The 17988-nt window shown below is 35.4% G+C and overlaps 1 protein-coding gene across 9 annotated transcripts in view; it reads right to left on the reverse strand.

The window, feature by feature from the left end:
• The window catches only part of LOC134725101 (RNA binding protein fox-1 homolog 2-like), a 42750-nt gene extending 38234 nt beyond the window's left edge, over positions 1-4516 (reverse strand). For 6 of the 9 annotated variants that reach the window (XM_063588635.1, XM_063588634.1, XM_063588637.1 and 3 more), the window contains exon 1: positions 4106-4516. In XM_063588635.1, coding sequence (XP_063444705.1) covers positions 4106-4282 — 177 coding nt within the window. In that variant the 5' untranslated portion in view covers positions 4283-4516. Of the gene's footprint in view, positions 1-1940; positions 1969-4105 lie in introns of all 9 variants that reach the window. The other 3 variants (XM_063588642.1, XM_063588640.1, XM_063588647.1) reach the window with 2 other exon arrangements.
• Between the last annotated feature and the right edge of the window lie 13472 nt (positions 4517-17988).

Genomic DNA, 17988 nt, shown 5'->3' on the forward strand with positions numbered 1-17988 from the left:
AGATTTGTTTCACCCATAAACAAAATTCATATAACATACAAACAAGAGTTAAATGTACAATATATTTTTCATCTGTCACTGGTTAATTGTGTAAACTTGTACCAGTCATTATGTTGTAATGTAAAACAATCTAAATTGAACATCATGCATGTGAACTGCAGACATCAAAAGATGGAGGATTATTAAATATAATAAAAAAAAAAAACAAGGCTAAAAAATGCTAAAAAAATGCAAAAACCATTTGAAAACTAAGAATTGATATTTCAGATTTCTTATTATCTAGTTTACAGTTTGAAAAAAAGACGAAAAAGATTTAAAAAAAAATAATAATCTAAATAAATCATTCCAAATAACTTATCACAACAAAACTACAGACAATAATTTGACATGTAAATATATGCATATTAATGACACCAAATTCTTTTAAATGTACTAAAAATCACAAAAAATACAAGCATGCTCAAACAGTCTGTTTTGCATGCAATAACAGTGTACTTGTACCTAAACTGTTAGCAACACAAAAGTTTTCTCATTCATAACACCTAGTTCCACATCACCATTTGCAAATTTGGTCATTGTACATACACATTTGGGAAAAATGCTGTTAATTTTGGATTTGAACTTTCAAAGACTGACAACTGACTGTTTTAGGGTTTGTCTGACTGAAAAAAAAATTTGACATTTTCTTAAAGATGTTCTACTAAAAAAAATCTGTCTGACCAAATGATTTTTTGTTGGACATATTGTCAGTCTGACAGTTTGGGATTCACTGCATGTACATGTATATGAAAACCCACACAGATTGAATGGTGTTTAATGCCACTTTAAGCACTATTGGGCTATTTTGTGGTGATCTTTTTTCAATGGCGGAAAAATCTGAAGTGCCTGAATAAATTTGCCTGCCTTGGATCTTAAAAATGACAATCCTAGTCAATTAAGATTGGATTCAAACTCACAACCTCAGTGGTGATATGCTACTAGACCACTCAGCCACCAGGACCCCTTAAGACCTCAATAAAAGGATAGTAGGGCCAGGGGTATGCAGTGCAATAACATGAATAATCACTGGGGGTAAGCACTAACATGAATAATCACTGGGGGTAAGCACTAACATGAATAATCACCATCTTGACAAAAACCAAAGGAACAGAGGTTTTTTATTGCTGATCTTCATATCAAAATTCACGGCCATGACAGTGTGGTCTTTAGCATGGAGCTAAATCTCTCAATTCGTCAACATAAAATAAGTTCACATGTTGAACTAGGGTATAGTATTCAAGGCTTAACTGTAGAAGACATCAGACATGCAAGGAACCTAACTTAGAGAGCAAGTGTCCGCCCACCATGTACATGTAGGAAAATGCCCTAGCACTCATTAATATTGCTCCTGGTCTTCCAAGTCTTGGGAGGTTCATGTTATTCACCTATAAGAAAGCTATGAAAAAATGTTGTGTCTTCAACCAATCTTAAGAAAGGAAAGTTTGAGAAAAAAATTGAGGATGGGGATTTTAGCAATAGACCAAAAACATGAACTCATAAAATCAAAATATAACAGAGAAGTGTATAGCAATCCCAACATTAAATCAACTTACATTTTGAGAAAAGGAAGTATTCTAGACTCTATAAACATTGCAAAAAGGAAACATAAGAAAAAGGGAAGAAAATATTGAACTTTTAAATCATGACTTCATGTTCCCTCTTTGAAAAATTACATGCATAGACAAACTATACCTGTACAAGTAATATATAAATATGACACATTGTCAACAGGTTCATCTAAACTAGACATAACAATTAATACAGTGCAGTTACATGTACAAAATGTACTCAAATGTGTATGTACAATTGTTTTAGCTTTCTGATGTGGAAATCAAACTTGCAAGCTAAATAGATGACATGCTATTTCGTGAACCAATGTTTGTTTTCTACCATTTGCTTACCATTTAAACTGAATCATACAACAGAAGCCTGAAAATCATATTTTGAAAATAAATATATCAACTCAAAACTACAATGAAAATATGTTTTAATATGGGTGTAGTACATTTAATTTTTTTAGTTATCCTGATCAATGATCTACTATAACATGTACATGTATATTGTGATCATTATTCTAAAAAATGCTATTCTTTTTAAAGTTACAGTCTTCACGACGAACTTTTAAATCTACAGGCCCGTAGCTCAATTTTTTAAAATTTTCAGTTAGATTCTGTTGGCCTGTAGATATGATTTTTACAGGCCAGAGAGCAATTTTACTACACTGGGCTGCCACTTAGCATGACGACTGAAGTTATAGATTGAGGCTATAAGACTTAATTTGTTTGTTTTCCCTAGCCCTAGCTACCTACATAGAAAATAGCTGCCTTTTGAAAATTTATCATTGTCCAGATGTGAAAAAGTTTGTTTTTTTAAATCAGATAGACATTTTGGGTAGGATTTGGTCAAACTAAATATTTTTAAGTGTGGCCTCACTCTGGCAAATTTATCCTGTACATACATATCAGCATATATCAATGTTGAGTCTTAGGATCAGGAAGCACTTACTCTGTGCGATATATCTTAATTGATTTGTCGGATGCATTGTATTTCAAAGATTTGTAGAAAATTAACATTTGTACTGTTGATTCTGTGGAAAAACTTTTTGCCTAAGCCAAATATTTTCAGAACAGAAAGAACATTTATTTGATGAAAAATGCCCGAGATCATCTTTTTTTCAAAAACAAAAAAAGGGAGTATTGTTATTTGACAATGGTTAAATCCGACTCAGTATTTCAATTGGATTGAATTTGATATGTATGCACATGATGTACATGTTGTTAAATATCTTTAATATAAAATATAACTTGACAACAATTTGTACCAGAATTTCTTTAAAACTTATGCCCATTCCACATTTAATCTACCCATTGCTAACAGTTGTTGACTTTTGAGGAAAAACTTTAAAATGCATTAATTTGTACATCATAGAAAATTGTATTCCGAAACAGACATTGAAAACTACTGCTACATATTATTGTGTCTATTAGTAATATTCATCTTGTTGATAAAGACTGCACACCCACTAATATATGTTTAAAACTATAACCTTTAAACTTTAAATAATTATATTTTTCACTTCAAAAAATATTAATAAATCTACTCACTCATGCATTAGGTAGTACACAATGAAAAGTTAGATTAAAAAGTTAATAACTTTCTACTTGAAATTTTATTATTAAACTCTGCATTTTACATTATTGCCTTTAATGTACATGTACATGTCTTATTTAAATTCAGGTATTTGGTATATGCAACAAAAGTCATTGTGTGCACATATTTTTAGGCATAACACATTAAGGGTTGGTAATAATGCATTATTCTCTTTCTATATTACAGATATATTTTTTTTATTCAAAATGGGACTCAAATTTAATGAAATTTTAACATGTAAAAAGGTAAAAAAAATTGTCAGTAAAATAAAAAAAAAATCTACATTTGGACCATCTTATATTTTTTTATGATGACAGCCTGATTGAAAGACAGATAAATTTTGGGTATTTGCAATATATCAATAGAAAGTGTAGTGGGGACCAGTCAATTTTCTTTAGGGACCAATTAAAAAAAAAATCTGACACTCTTTTTGAATTTTTCTGAATGTACATGTTTCAAGAGTGAGTCTATCATCATTATAAAAGCTGCGGAGTCAGACTTACAAAACCTATTTCCTTATGGAAAAATAAACAATATTCTGACAAGTAATTCAAACGCACCTAACGAGCAAAATAAAAAAAAAAAAAAAACTGCATTTAAAGTATCAACTCAAATCAAAATTAGTATTTTCAAAATCTGCTACAAACAAAATTAAGGAGAGGCCTCTTAATTTTTTCTCTGTATTTAAATATTTTCATCAAATTAAAACTTCAATGTTCTCAATCTAGCCACAAAGAAGTAGAGTTCTACAAAATATATCCCTTTTACCTACATTATATACTAAATTTACATATTGAATCAATTTTGTCGATATATAGTACACTTACCTGAATCATACCTGTGTGAATGACAGGTGTTTCACTTGATTATCAATATTTTATCAAAACATAAACAATGGCACATGGCGCACACTCACCTCACGATTTCCTTCGTTTTCTTTGTTGTCTTCTCTTTTCAATTGACATCCATTAATAAATGATGGTTGTGCGATGTTGTTTAATTTACAATTATAATCTGTGATGTACATTTTTACGGGTTTATCATTTGCAATCAAAAGTCCAGTTTCAGAAATTTGTGTGGCTACTTCCGCCATTTTCAATACAAATGAAAATGTTTGCTTATCAAATTTAATCACGCTTCAAAGCTCACGATAATGTACTGTATCTCTCCTCGGGTCACCTACCAATAAAATAATTTATGTTACATTTAAATGTTCAACAATGTTTCATAGTATTTTCTAAAGCGCAAATTTAACGTTGACAATGGTCGAGTAGTCTGTTCTTTTCGGCGATCAGCTGCTGCATTTGAATAAAAACCCGGATGTCATCAAGTGGTTTTGTTTTACAACAGTGACATCTGGCGGGAAATATAGAGGTGATGAAAACGAACATTGATTTTTGCAATAAACAATTTGATAGTTTTGTTTAAATTATATAATGTGTTTCTTTATTGACATTTATGATACAAGCATTTTTTTCTTCTGTCTATAACGTAGATTTATAACACATAAATTCAGACTGGGCTGCAATGTGCAACTTATGCACTGATGCCTGAGTGCGACTAAATTTGCCGAAGCCTGAATAGATTGAAACTGAAGTTTTTTCGCCGAAAGTTTAAAGAAATTGCACTGTGAAAAGAAAGAGACGTGAATTCAATGTATCTAAAGATATCTACATCCAATATTGAAATGCGGTAAATACTAAATTCGGAAAAGCCTATTAAAAAAATCCTTGCCGAGTAAATTAGCGTATGCGCACACCGTAGTTTGACCAAGAGTGGCAAATGATCAGAAATTATGGAGGCCACCAAACTGACCACATAAAAATAATTAGAAGCCCCCAAGGCATTGATTGTCCTTACTAGAGCTCGAACATCAGAGGCAGATTCAGGGGGGGGGGGGGGGAGGGGGTACTGGCCTCTTATGTAGTCAGTGGGCCCCCACTAAGTATTAAATTTCTGGCTCCTCCACTGTAAAATTGTGCTTGATTCATTGTCCCTACTGTTCTCGGATCATTATAAAAGTTCGAGGTGCACTCGAATTGCACTACTCATTGTACTATACACTGCTAGAATAATACATGCATATTTATATTCACATTCAAAACTAAATTTTGCTTTATTTTAGAGGTAATGAGTCAGATTTTACAAAGCTACGGAAATCTTAATGTGAAGGATCTGTTTCCTACACATTTTAATTACACGTATACCAAAGGCATTTTAAACATTTTATGATTTAAGTGCGCTTTCCGTTGTAGATCATGAAATTCTAGACATATTTCCTGTTTTTGAACAAAGGCCGTATGTTTAAAACGTAGAAAATCTTAAAATAATCCCAAACACTTCCATTTTCACGCATTCTAGTTCTTCCGGTAGCCAATGATGAACCTATAGGGGGTAACTGAGAGGGCAAAAACTTAATGGAAATTACTTTTTTCTTACTTGTCTATTTTAGTCCACATCGGGCGCCCACAATTTTGAGCTAGATTATTTTGACCTATCATGTGTAACTATGATTTGCTTCTATTGCTAGAGATAACTAGATGCAAAAAAGAACTTTTAAAACAATAGTTTCCAAGTCATGTACGCACTTCATTTGCATTGGCCCATGGTCTTCTTGTTAGTAATGAGTAAATGTTAGCCGAGAATTAACCAACAGTATAGTAGGTTACCAAGAAAGATAACACAGCATATTGTAAAATAAAAAAAGCAGATGCGGATTAGAGGGGTTTCCAGCCCCCCCTTTTAGCAGGAAAAATTTAGTTGATTATTTAGGGGATCACTGAAGCATGATTGGAGCCGAGGATTGGAGCCCCCTTTATAAAAGTTTATGGATCCGCCACATATAAGAAGATGCTGTAGGGTTGACAATAAGACAAATCCCCACGGTACCAAATGAAAAAAATAACAACTATATTGGTTACCAATTAAGCGACCTTCAAAAATGAGTATAGCAAGCTATATATAAAAGGTCCCGAAATGACAAATGTAGACCAATTCCAAAGAAAAAAGTTCCCTCTATATATTTCATGTCCAGACATTGTATATTTAAAAGACTGTTTATTATTAAGTCACAATAATTAATTGTGGGTTCAATTAAATAATTAACGTTTTAAATTTCATGAAGCATTTATCCTGCGTGTAAAACATAAAGATACACCTGTCTGATAATCTTAAAGGTGATCAAAGATCCCATTGATTAGGTACATAAGGATAATATCTTGACTTTAAAAGCCCGTAATTGATATACTTTGTGATTTTGAAGAATTTTAAACGTGTATCAAAGAGACTCTCTTTATACTTATCTGCATATACATGTATACAATTAATTATAAATTGCTGTTGAATATTCAATGTATTTTAGATATAAGGCATTTATAATTTAATGAATCATTTTCTAAATCTGAAACTGGGTGTAACAGTTTCCATAAAATAATCTTTCCGGGCAACTTTGAACGAACTTTAAATTTAAATAAAAATGCTGAGCTTATATGTCAAAATTTATGAATAGAGTAATTGATCATCCGTGTCTTAATTACTTATAGCCTTAAAAAAAATCCGAATAAGACACAGAGTAAAAAAAAGTAGGAATAATAATAAAACAAAAAATCAGAATCGTGATATTCGTCACCCTGAAATGCAGTCTGATTAAAAATCAAATCTATCGGTACTCGCGTGCTTGTCGATGCTTATACATGAGCATAACAGATTCAGAGACCGATGTTTTCATTAGATTGTCATTTATATTTTATTAACTAGCTAATGTGCAGTATTTGGCGTTTCCTGTATATTTTATAGGAATAATATAATTTGTTATGATATATATCATAAATTAATATTGATTTTTAACATACATTTTGATAGCTCTGCATGGGGACCCCTTTTTTTTGGACAAGCAATACTTTTGAATGAGGACATATAGCTGCTCCCTCCTTAATACTAGGTTGGGACACCCCCTTTTTTGAAATATTACTTGAAATATACAAATACACATTGATCTGAACTGCACACGTACATAAACATATACTATAAACATAAGTTAATGGATTATGGAGCAAATCCTATAGCGTCCTTAAAGTCTGGTGACGGGACCTATTAAATTAGCTATATCACATCGAATGTTATTTGTATTACAACACTGACAAATATTTTCTCACTTAAGCAAGTAACTATGAAATCAGTTTCATAATAGGAACGAATTAATGGAAATTCTTCCGGTTTAAATGCAAAACTATGGATACGAAAACCCAAGGGATGAATGAACCTAAAATATTTATATACTCGTGATGGCTTATGGAAAAGAAATTCTATTATCAATTTACTTTGACATTTTGTTGCTGTAATTGTGTTAAAATAGGTTTTAGCTATCGATGCAAGTTTCAGCCTGAGTGTTCTATACACTCGTTTATTTAGAAAAAAAAAAACAAGCTACAAGATGTAGCTTTAAAATTTCATTATTATCTGTTTGTTACATTTTTTTACACTTTACAATAATCGGATTTGTCCCCGCCATGTAATACGATGTGTCACGTGAGGAACAATTATGATATGCTTATTTTTCTGGATCACCCTATACACTATCGGTTTTAACAGGAGCTCTTCAGTTTGTTTGAAGTCATTCTATAGGCAAAGAAGATGTGGTATGATTGAGTCAATGAGGCTAATCTACACACATATACCAAAAGGACACAGAAAGTTACAACTATATATCCCCGTACGACATTCAACAATGAGCAAAGTCCATACCGCATAGTCAGCTATAAATAGATCCGAAAGGACACTGTAAAACAATTCAAAAGAGAAAACTGACGGCTTTATTTATGTAAAAAAAAAATTTGTAAGGGTTCCGCGGAACCCAGTGTCTCGCCTACTTTTGCTGAAATTCACAGGCTCAACAAAATGAGGAAAAAAATCAATAAAAATATTCCTCTTGATACTATCTTTTGATTTTAAGTAGCTTCTGTCCAAGTTTAGTAAAAATCCAGGATAGTTTATGAATCTAATAAATGTTTAAAAACTTTAACTGCAGACTGTATGTAATGTTAACTGGAATACAACTTAGTCCATTTATAGGTAAAATACAGATACACAGGTACAAAATATTATCAAAATTTCCTTCTAAATACTAGCTTATGATCTTAAACAAGCTTCTGTCTAAGTTTGGTACAAATTTAAAGTAGCAAAAGAAAGTATTTTTTTTTTTAAATTTAACCACAGAGTGAACATGTTATTTCCTGGCAGAAAATCTAAGTCCATTTAAAAGTAAAATACAGAAAAAATGGATTTATATTTTTACAAAATTTCCTTATGTATATTATCTTTTGATCATAGCTTCTGTCTAAGTTTGGTAAAAACCCAGGATAGTTTAAGAAAGTTATTAAAATTTTAAAAACTTGAACCACAGAGTGAATGTAATGTTTCCCCGCAGAAAAACTAAGTCCATTTATAAGTAAAATATGGAAAAAATGGAATTTTATTTTTACAAAATTAACATTTGGATACTATCTTATGATCATAAACAAGCTTCTGTCCACGTTTGGAAGTAATCCAGTATAGTTTAAGAAAGTTATTAAAATTTCAAAAACTTTAACCACAGAGTGAATATTTGTGGACGCCGCCGACGACGACGCCGACGCCGACGGAATGTAGGATCGCTTAGTCTCGCTTTTTCGACAAAAGTCGAAGGCTCGACAAAAAATGAAAGAAAAACAAAAATGTAACACATAAACAAACGGCAACCACTGAATTAATGGCTTAGTTATTTTTCATGTCTATACAAATTCCAAGCTTTTGTTTTACGGGAAAATTACCACAGGAGTGGACTGAACAGTAAGGAAGCCATTTAGTGTCTGTGTGTTGTTTTCTCAATTTCAAGCCGTTATTACAACGTAGTCTCACGTTATAACAACTTACCTAATTCATTGTAACGACTTAGCGAACTCCTTATAAATTAACGGCTCAGAAACTGGTTTATAACGACTTAATTACTCGTTATAACGACTGAGTTACCAGTATTTGTTACAACGACTTAGTGCCTCGTTAAACTGGCAACTTCTCTAGCTCTTTAAAAAGACTAAGCAAAGTTAGAAATATCCCGTTATAACAACTTTAACTATAATCCCTTGTTATCTTGGCCTTAAATATTTTCGCTTGTGTTCTTACTTATAGATTTCTAGATTTTGTCTAGGTGCATGCAGTTAGACATAAAATTTGGTTACCGGTATACAATTGAAAAAATTGACAATGAAGATGAAATACATGTTTTTCTTAAATGTTCTAAATACACTGAGAGCGCAAGAAATTTCTAGAGAAAGTAAAAACTTTAAGGATGCAATGCGCTTATTGAAATTGTCCGGCTCGTGAGTACGGCAGCGTTTATGGACCTCGTTTTAGTTGCTTAATTACGCCAATAGCAACTAACATAAGGTCTCTTATGGTGCATTTGGCTGTGAGGGATGTAATATTGCAGATCCTGCTAAAATGGGAAGGAAGCTAATGTCTCGTGGAATGATAGTACCACGTCCTATATATCATTTAAGAGAACATTTATAACATTTACAACATTTACAAACCTCCATTGCAGACATGTTTGCCCTTCAACCACTCTGCAGAACTTATATATCTATCTTAAGCTAACCGTTTCTTAATTCTTTTCCTAAATATGCATATGGTTGAAATATTTGTCACTGAACATTAAGCAAATCAAAAGTAAATAAGATTCTATTTCCTTCATTTGCAATCTGCATATGTTGTAAATTGTTTCGTCCTTCAGTAATTCACTCCAAATACAAATCGCAGTAAATGCCTTAACTCACTAAGCTTAACTAAATATAAAGGTACAAGCTAAGCAACTTCAAGGACAGGCACTTATCTGTAATCCTTGCGAAGATATATAAAATAATTGTTTGTTAATTATAACATGTACCTCTTTTAAGTTGTAAATGAAGTTTGGTATACAGACATATTCACTATTCTTGTCTCATCTACCTGAAGACCATCCAGAAGCGGGTTAAGGGGGAGGGGGCATGGACCCCCTTTTAAGGTTGATTATTTAGGAAATCAAAAAGGGTTTGGAAGAATAAAGGAGTAGGTCCGGTAAGACCCCTTTTTAGCCCCAAAATATAGCAGTTTTACAAAACTGTTAAAATGTTAATTTTTAGTTATTTATTGGACAGTTGAATGCTTCTGCTTCATAAATATGGGCTGATTTTGACAATACAATGCACATATATCGGGTTGTAACACCATTAAGTCATGCTAAATTACTGAAATCTTCAAAATTCTATCATTTTAGTTAAATTTTAGACAGTTTCCGTGTAAAACGATAGTGGCCGCATTCGTGTTCATCCTTAATATTGAAATGTAAGTTGTATTTTATGATAATACATAACATATATAAAGACTGTGGATGAACACGGATGCGGCTACTTTCATTTTTGACAAAAACCATCTGGAAAGTGACTTTTTTGGCATATTTGTGAGATTTTTCATATTTGAGCTTGAATCGGATCGTTTTTAATGACTAAATCAGTTAAAATCTTTCACAAAAACTAATTGAATCAAGTGAAATAGACACTTAAGTGTTTAAAAAATGGTCAAAATCTTTCGTCAGATTAAACTGAAATTTGAGGCCAAAATGAGTCCTTACCGGACCTACTCCTTTGTCCTGCATCTTATTTAAGTTGTTACCTCTGTCCTGTCTTTTTTCACTCTGTTTGGTCCTGCCTTTTTTATTAGTTTATTCTTTCGTTTTGGTATATGTTTATCTTAACTTTTTTTTAAAACATAAAATTAAATGATCATCCTGCTATGTTTTGCCATACATAACACTTTGTTCGTTGCAATGCATTTTCTAAGCTCGATGACATATCCACAATGGTGCTACATTTAAATGTATAATACGGTGGAAAACACATATATTTTAAGTGTTTACTTCTAGTTTAAAAAGATTGAAATAAAGTCAATATTTGTTGTTATATTTTAGGGATGACAGGAATTAGATATGATATTGACCTTTTAAAACTCATTGTTTTCGTTTAGATTACAAATACTTAAATATTGACCAAAAGTCTTCCGAAGAGAAATCACCGTGTACTTTAAAGATTAGAACAATATTATTAAATATTTTCGGTTAGTTATACATGTATGACTAAGATTAGCATGGATCATGTAATGGTATATGATGTATTTTGTATTATCCATAAGAAATACATGTACAAGTTATAGTTTCATTAAATATCGATAAAGACATGTTCTAAGGGACCCATTTAATATGCTAGGGAAGTCCAGAATTTAAATTTGAGATCTTTTGACATCCCTACTCAAAACACATCAAACGAATGGATTACAACTGTCATATTCCTGACTTGGTACAGGCAATTTCTTATGTAGAAAATGGTAGATTACATCTGGCTTTCATGATGGCTAGCTAAACCTCTCATTTGGATGAGAGTAAGATACAATTCCATTATATTGACAACGATGTGTGAACAAAACAAACAGGTGCATAATAGGTTAAAATGTCAAAATTGGGGTACAGCAGTCAACATTGTGTTATTAGCACAGAGAAGATATGGTTGATGGAAGAACAGAAATACAGTCACCAATGAATATATATATAACTGCGGTCCAAGTAAAGGACTATTTTCAAAAATCATATTTTAAAAGATTGTATACAATACTTTGGGTTTAGATTTTAAACAGAATAAAAACAAACCAATTATAAAGGATTATAATACTTGAAGAAATCTATATTTTTCTGTAATTTAGTTATGTTCATGCAGAGAGGCAAGTAACAATACATTGCTTTAAGATCTCGTTTTAATTATTAATTGGCGTGATTTAAAATCACTTAATCTTAAAATTGAATGAAATATTGTATGAACTCAAGTGAAGTATGAAATTAATTTCATGTGTCTTGGACTGTTTTGATATTATACTTGACTGAATTTTATAATTTTTAAGCAGGAATGAATTATATATGACCCAACAGCGGGAACAACCATATAAATAGGGATGTTTCATGCTTAACTTTCTTAATTGCCTTTTTTTTTTTTTAAATATTTTATCCAATATAAGTAATGGATCCAATATCATACTATATAGGACCAGACTCAAGCCAGCGAACAATAAGATGAATCAAGCTAGCGAACAATAGGCCAGCGAACAATAAGAAAACGCGCCAACATGATCATGCCTTAAAACCGAAGACTTGCAATAACACCAAACGTACTTTTAAATATGATGACAAATAAATAAATATGATGACAAATAATTTCCAGTAGGAAGACGAAATGTAATTCCATTTTAACACATACAAAGTTTAATTATTTATTCGTGTATTAAATACTTTTTTTAAAGCCGGTAATCTAAAAAACGTTTTAGCTATTAACCCTTTCTCCTTTCTCTCTGATAAGTGATGGGTTATTATCTGTATAATAATAATAACAATTGATAACAACAGGTTACAATAAACTAGTGTAGCGATACTATTAGATCTTCAAGCTTATAGAAATTATTCGATTGAAAAGAAAAGCTGATAACCATTATATTCACTTTTCGCCTAAGAACTCGCTAGTTCAGGTAATTATTCAAAAGTAAATAGTCACTCTAGTAATTTATTTATTACATTCTTATAAGAAAAGCGATAAGTGTAAGAACTACACACGTCAAATAGAACGAAAACGATTTGACATAAATAATTTGGTTAATCTAAACAAAAAATTATTTAGATTCAAGCCTATGTAAAATAACTATAATCCGTAAACATTTCCCTAAGTCCCGGATGGGGTAGGGGTGACCCTACCATCCCCCTTCTTTCCTTCATAAAATTTTCCCTACGGCAAAGCTTATTTGCTCACAAGTTACAAATGATAGGCACTTGCCCAAGGTTGCCTGGGCCCAAAAACTCAGGTGGATAAAGTTACGGGACTTTTTATTTTGAGGTCCAAAGTTGGGGTCGGGTGACCCTACCATCCCCCTTATTTAATTCATAGCAAAGTCCCAACGACAAAGCTTTTGTCGATACTAGGTACACTCGATAGGCAATTGCCTAAGCTTGGCTGGACTCAAAGACCCAGGTGGGTAAAGTTATGGAACTTTTTTTTTTTTAGGTCCAAAGTTGGGGTCGGGTGACCCTACCATCCCCCTTATTTAATTCATAGCATAGTCCCTACTGCAAAGCTTTTGTCAAAACAAGGTTTACTCGATAGAAATTGCCTAAGCTTGCCTGGACCCAAAGATCCTGGTGGGTAAAGTCACGGAACTTTTTTTATAGGTCCGAAGTTGGGGTCGGGTGACCCTACCATCCCCCTGATTAAATTCAAAAAGTCCCTACGGCAAAGCTTTTGTCCACACTAGGTACACTCGATAGGCAATTGCCTAAGCTTGCCTTGACCCAAAGACCCAGGTGGTTAAAGTTACGGAACTTTTTATTTTGAGGTCAGCATAGTCCCTACGGCAAAGCTTTTGTCCATACTAAGTACACTCGATAAGCAATTGCCTAAGCTTGCCTGGACTTAAAGACCCAGGTGGGTAAAGTTACGGAACTTTTTATTTTGAGGTCTAAAGTTGGGGTCGGGTGACCCTACCACCCCCCTTCTTTAATTCATAGCATAGTCCCTACGGCAAAGCTTTTGTCCATACTAGGTACACTCGATAGGCAATTGCATAAGCTTGCCTGGACTTAAAGATCCAGGTGGGTAAAGTTACGGAACTCTTTTTTTTGAGGTCCAAAGTTGGGGTCCTGTGACCCCAACATCCCCCTTATTTAATTCATAGCAAAGTCCCTACGGCAAAGCTTTTGTCCACACTAGGTACACTCGATGACAATTGCCTAAGCTTGCCTGGACCCAAAGATCCAGGTGGGTAAAGTTATGAAACTTTTTTTTTAGGTCCAAAGTTGGGGTCGGGAGACCCTACCATCCCCGTATTTAATTCATAGCAAATTTCATACGGCAAAGCTTTTGTCCACACTAGGTACACTCGATAGGCTTTTGCCTAAGCTTGCCTGGACCAAAAGATCCAGGTGGGTAAAGTTATGGAACTTTTTATTTTGAGGTCCATAGTTGGGATCGGGTGACCCTACCATCCCCCTGATTTTATTCATAGCATAGTCCCTACGGCAAAGCTTTTGTCCATACTAGATAAACTAGATAGGCAATTGCCTAAGCTTGCCTGGACTTAAAGACCCAGGTGGGTAAAGTTACGGAACTTTTTATTTTGAGGTCTAAAGTTGGGGTCGGGTGACCCTACCATCCCCCTTATTTAATTCATAGCAAAGTCCCTACGGCAAAGCTTTTGTACACACTAGTTACACTCGATAGGCAATTGCCCAAGCTTGCCTTGACCCAAAGACCCACGTGGGTAAAATTACGGAACTTTTTCTTTTTAGGTCCAAAGTTGGGGTCCTGTGACCCTACCATATCCCTTATTTAATTCATAGCAAAGTCCATACGGCAAAGCTTTTGTCCACACTAGGTACACTCGATGACAATTGCCTAAGCTTGCCTGGACCCAAAGATCCATGTGGGTAAAGTTATGAAACTTTTTTTTTTAGGTCCAAAGTTAGGGTCGGGAGACCCTACCATCCCCCTTATTTAATTCATAGCAAATTCCCTTCGGCAAAGCTTTTGTCCACACTAGGTACATTCGATAGGCTATTGCCTAAGCTTGCCTGGACGCAAAGATCCAGGTGGGTAAAGACACGGAACGTTTTTTTTAGGTCCAAAGTTGGGGTCGGGTGACCCTACCATCCCCCTTCTTTAATTCATAGCATAGTCCATACGGCAAAGCTTTTGTCCATACTAGGTACACTCGATAGGCAATTGCATAAGCTTGCCTGGACTTAAAGATCCAGGTGGGTAAAGTTACGGAACTCTTTTTTTTGAGGTCCAAAGTTGGGGTCCTGTGACCCCAACATCCCCCTTATTTAATTCATAGCAAAGTCCCTACGGCAAAGCTTTTGTCCACACTAGGTACACTCGATGACAATTGCCTAAGCTTGCCTGGACCCAAAGATCCAGGTGGGTAAAGTTATGAAACTTTTTTTTTAGGTCCAAAGTTGGGGTCGGGAGACCCTACCATCCCCGTATTTAATTCATAGCAAATTTCATACGGCAAAGCTTTTGTCCACACTAGGTACACTCGATAGGCTTTTGCCTAAGCTTGCCTGGACCAAAAGATCCAGGTGGGTAAAGTTATGGAACTTTTTATTTTGAGGTCCAAAGTTGGGATCGGGTGACCCTACCATCCCCCTGATTTTATTCATAGCATAGTCCCTACGGCAAAGCTTTTGTCCATACTAGATAAACTAGATAGGCAATTGCCTAAGCTTGCATGGACTTAAAGATCCAGGTGGGTAAAGTTACGGAACTCTTTTTTTTGAGGTCCAAAGTTGGGGTCCTGTGACCCCAACATCCCCCTTATTTAATTCATAGCAAAGTCCCTACGGCAAAGCTTTTGTCCACACTAGGTACACTCGATGACAATTGCCTAAGCTTGCCTGGACCCAAAGATCCAGGTGGGTAAAGTTACGGAACTTTTTATTTTGAGGTCCAAAGTTGGGATCGGGTGACCCTACCATCCCCCGGATTTTATTCATAGCAAAGTCCCTACGGCAAAGCTTTTGTCAACACAAGGTTCACTCGATAGAAATTGCCTAAGCTTGCCTGGACCCAAAGATCCTGGTGGGTAAAGTCACGGAACTTTTTTATAGGTCCGAAGTTGGGGTCGGGTGACCCTACCATCCCCCTGATTAAATTCAAAGCAAAGTCCCTACGGCAAAGCTTTTGTCCACACTAGGTACACTCGATAGGCAATTGCCTAAGCTTGCCTTGACCCAAAGACCCAGGTGGTTAAAGTTACGGAACTTTTTATTTTGAGGTCCAAAGTTGGGGTCGGGGTGACCCTACCATCCCCCTGATTTAATTCATAGCATAGTCCCTACGGCAAAGCTTTTGTCCACACTACGTACACTCGATAGGCAATTGCCTAAGCTTGCCTGGACTTAAAGACCCAGGTGGGTAAAGTTACGGAACTTTTTATTTTGAGGTCTAAAGTTGGGGTCGGGTGACCCTACCATCCCCCTTATTTAATTCATAGCAAAGTCCCTACGGCAAAGCTTTTGTCCATACTAGGTACATTCGATAGGCAATTGCCCAAGCTTGCCTGGACCCAAAGACCCACGTGGGTAAAGTTACGGAACTTTTTATTTTGAGGTCTAAAGTTGGGGTCGGGTGACCCTACCACCCCCCGGATTTTATTCATAGCAAAGTCCCTACGGCAAAGCTTTTGTCAACACAAGGTTCACTCGATAGAAATTGCCTAAGCTTGCCTGGACCCAAAGATCCTGGTGGGTAAAGTCACGGAACTTTTTTATAGGTCCGAAGTTGGGGTCGGGTGACCCTACCATCCCCCTGATTAAATTCAAAGCAAAGTCCCTACGGCAAAGCTTTTGTCCACACTAGGTACACTCGATAGGCAATTGCCTAAGCTTGCCTTGACCCAAAGACCCAGGTGGTTAAAGTTACGGAACTTTTTATTTTGAGGTCCAAAGTTGGGGTCGGGGTGACCCTACCATCCCCCTGATTTAATTCATAGCAAAGTCCCTACGGCAAAGCTTTTGTCCACACTACGTACACTCGATAGGCAATTGCCTAAGCTTGCCTGGACTTAAAGACCCAGGTGGGTAAAGTTACGGAACTTTTTATTTTGAGGTCTAAAGTTGGGGTCGGGTGACCCTACCATCCCCCTGATTAAATTCAAAGCAAAGTCCCTACGGCAAAGCTTTTGTCCATACTAGGTACATTCGATAGGCTATTGCCTAAGCTTGCCTGGACCCAAAGACCCACGTGGGTAAAATTACGGAACTTTTTATTTTGAGGTCTAAAGTTGGGGTCGGGTGACCCTACCATCCCCCTTATTTAATTCATAGCAAAGTCCCTACGGCAAAGCTTTTGTCCACACTAGTTACACTCGATAGGCAATTGCCCAAGCTTGCCTGGACCCAAAGACCCACGTGGGTAAAATTACGGAACTTTTTCTTTTTAGGTCCAAAGTTGGGGTCCTGTGACCCTACCATATCCCTTATTTAATTCATAGCAAAGTCCATACGGCAAAGCTTTTGTCCACACTAGGTACACTCGATGACAATTGCCTAAGCTTGCCTGGACCCAAAGATCCATGTGGGTAAAGTTATGAAACTTTTTTTTTTTAGGTCCAAAGTTGGGGTCGGGAGACCCTACCATCCCCCTTATTTAATTCATAGCAAATTCCCTACGGCAAAGCTCTTGTCCACACTAGGTACATTCGATAGGCTATTGCCTAAGCTTGCCTGGACGCAAAGATCCAGGTGGGTAAAGACACGGAACTTTTTTTTTAGGTCCAAAGTTGGGGTCGGGTGACCCTACCATCCCCCTTCTTTAATTCATAGCATAGTCCATACGGCAAAGCTTTTGTCCATACTAGGTACACTCGATAGGCAATTGCATAAGCTTGCCTGGACTTAAAGATCCAGGTGGGTAAAGTTACGGAACTCTTTTTTTTTAGGTCCAAAGTTGGGGTCCTGTGACCCCAACATCCCCCTTATTTAATTCATAGCAAAGTCCCTACGGCAAAGCTTTTGTCCACACTAGGTACACTCGATGACAATTGCCTAAGCTTGCCTGGACCCAAAGATCCAGGTGGGTAAAGTTATGAAACTTTTTTTTTTAGGTCCAAAGTTGGGGTCTGGAGACCCTACCATCCCCCGTATTTAATTCATAGCAAATTTCATACGGCAAAGCTTTTGTCCACACTAGGTAC

The sequence above is a fragment of the Mytilus trossulus genome, chromosome 7 (assembly GCF_036588685.1).
Source record: "Mytilus trossulus isolate FHL-02 chromosome 7, PNRI_Mtr1.1.1.hap1, whole genome shotgun sequence".
Taxonomy (NCBI): domain Eukaryota; kingdom Metazoa; phylum Mollusca; class Bivalvia; order Mytilida; family Mytilidae; genus Mytilus; species Mytilus trossulus.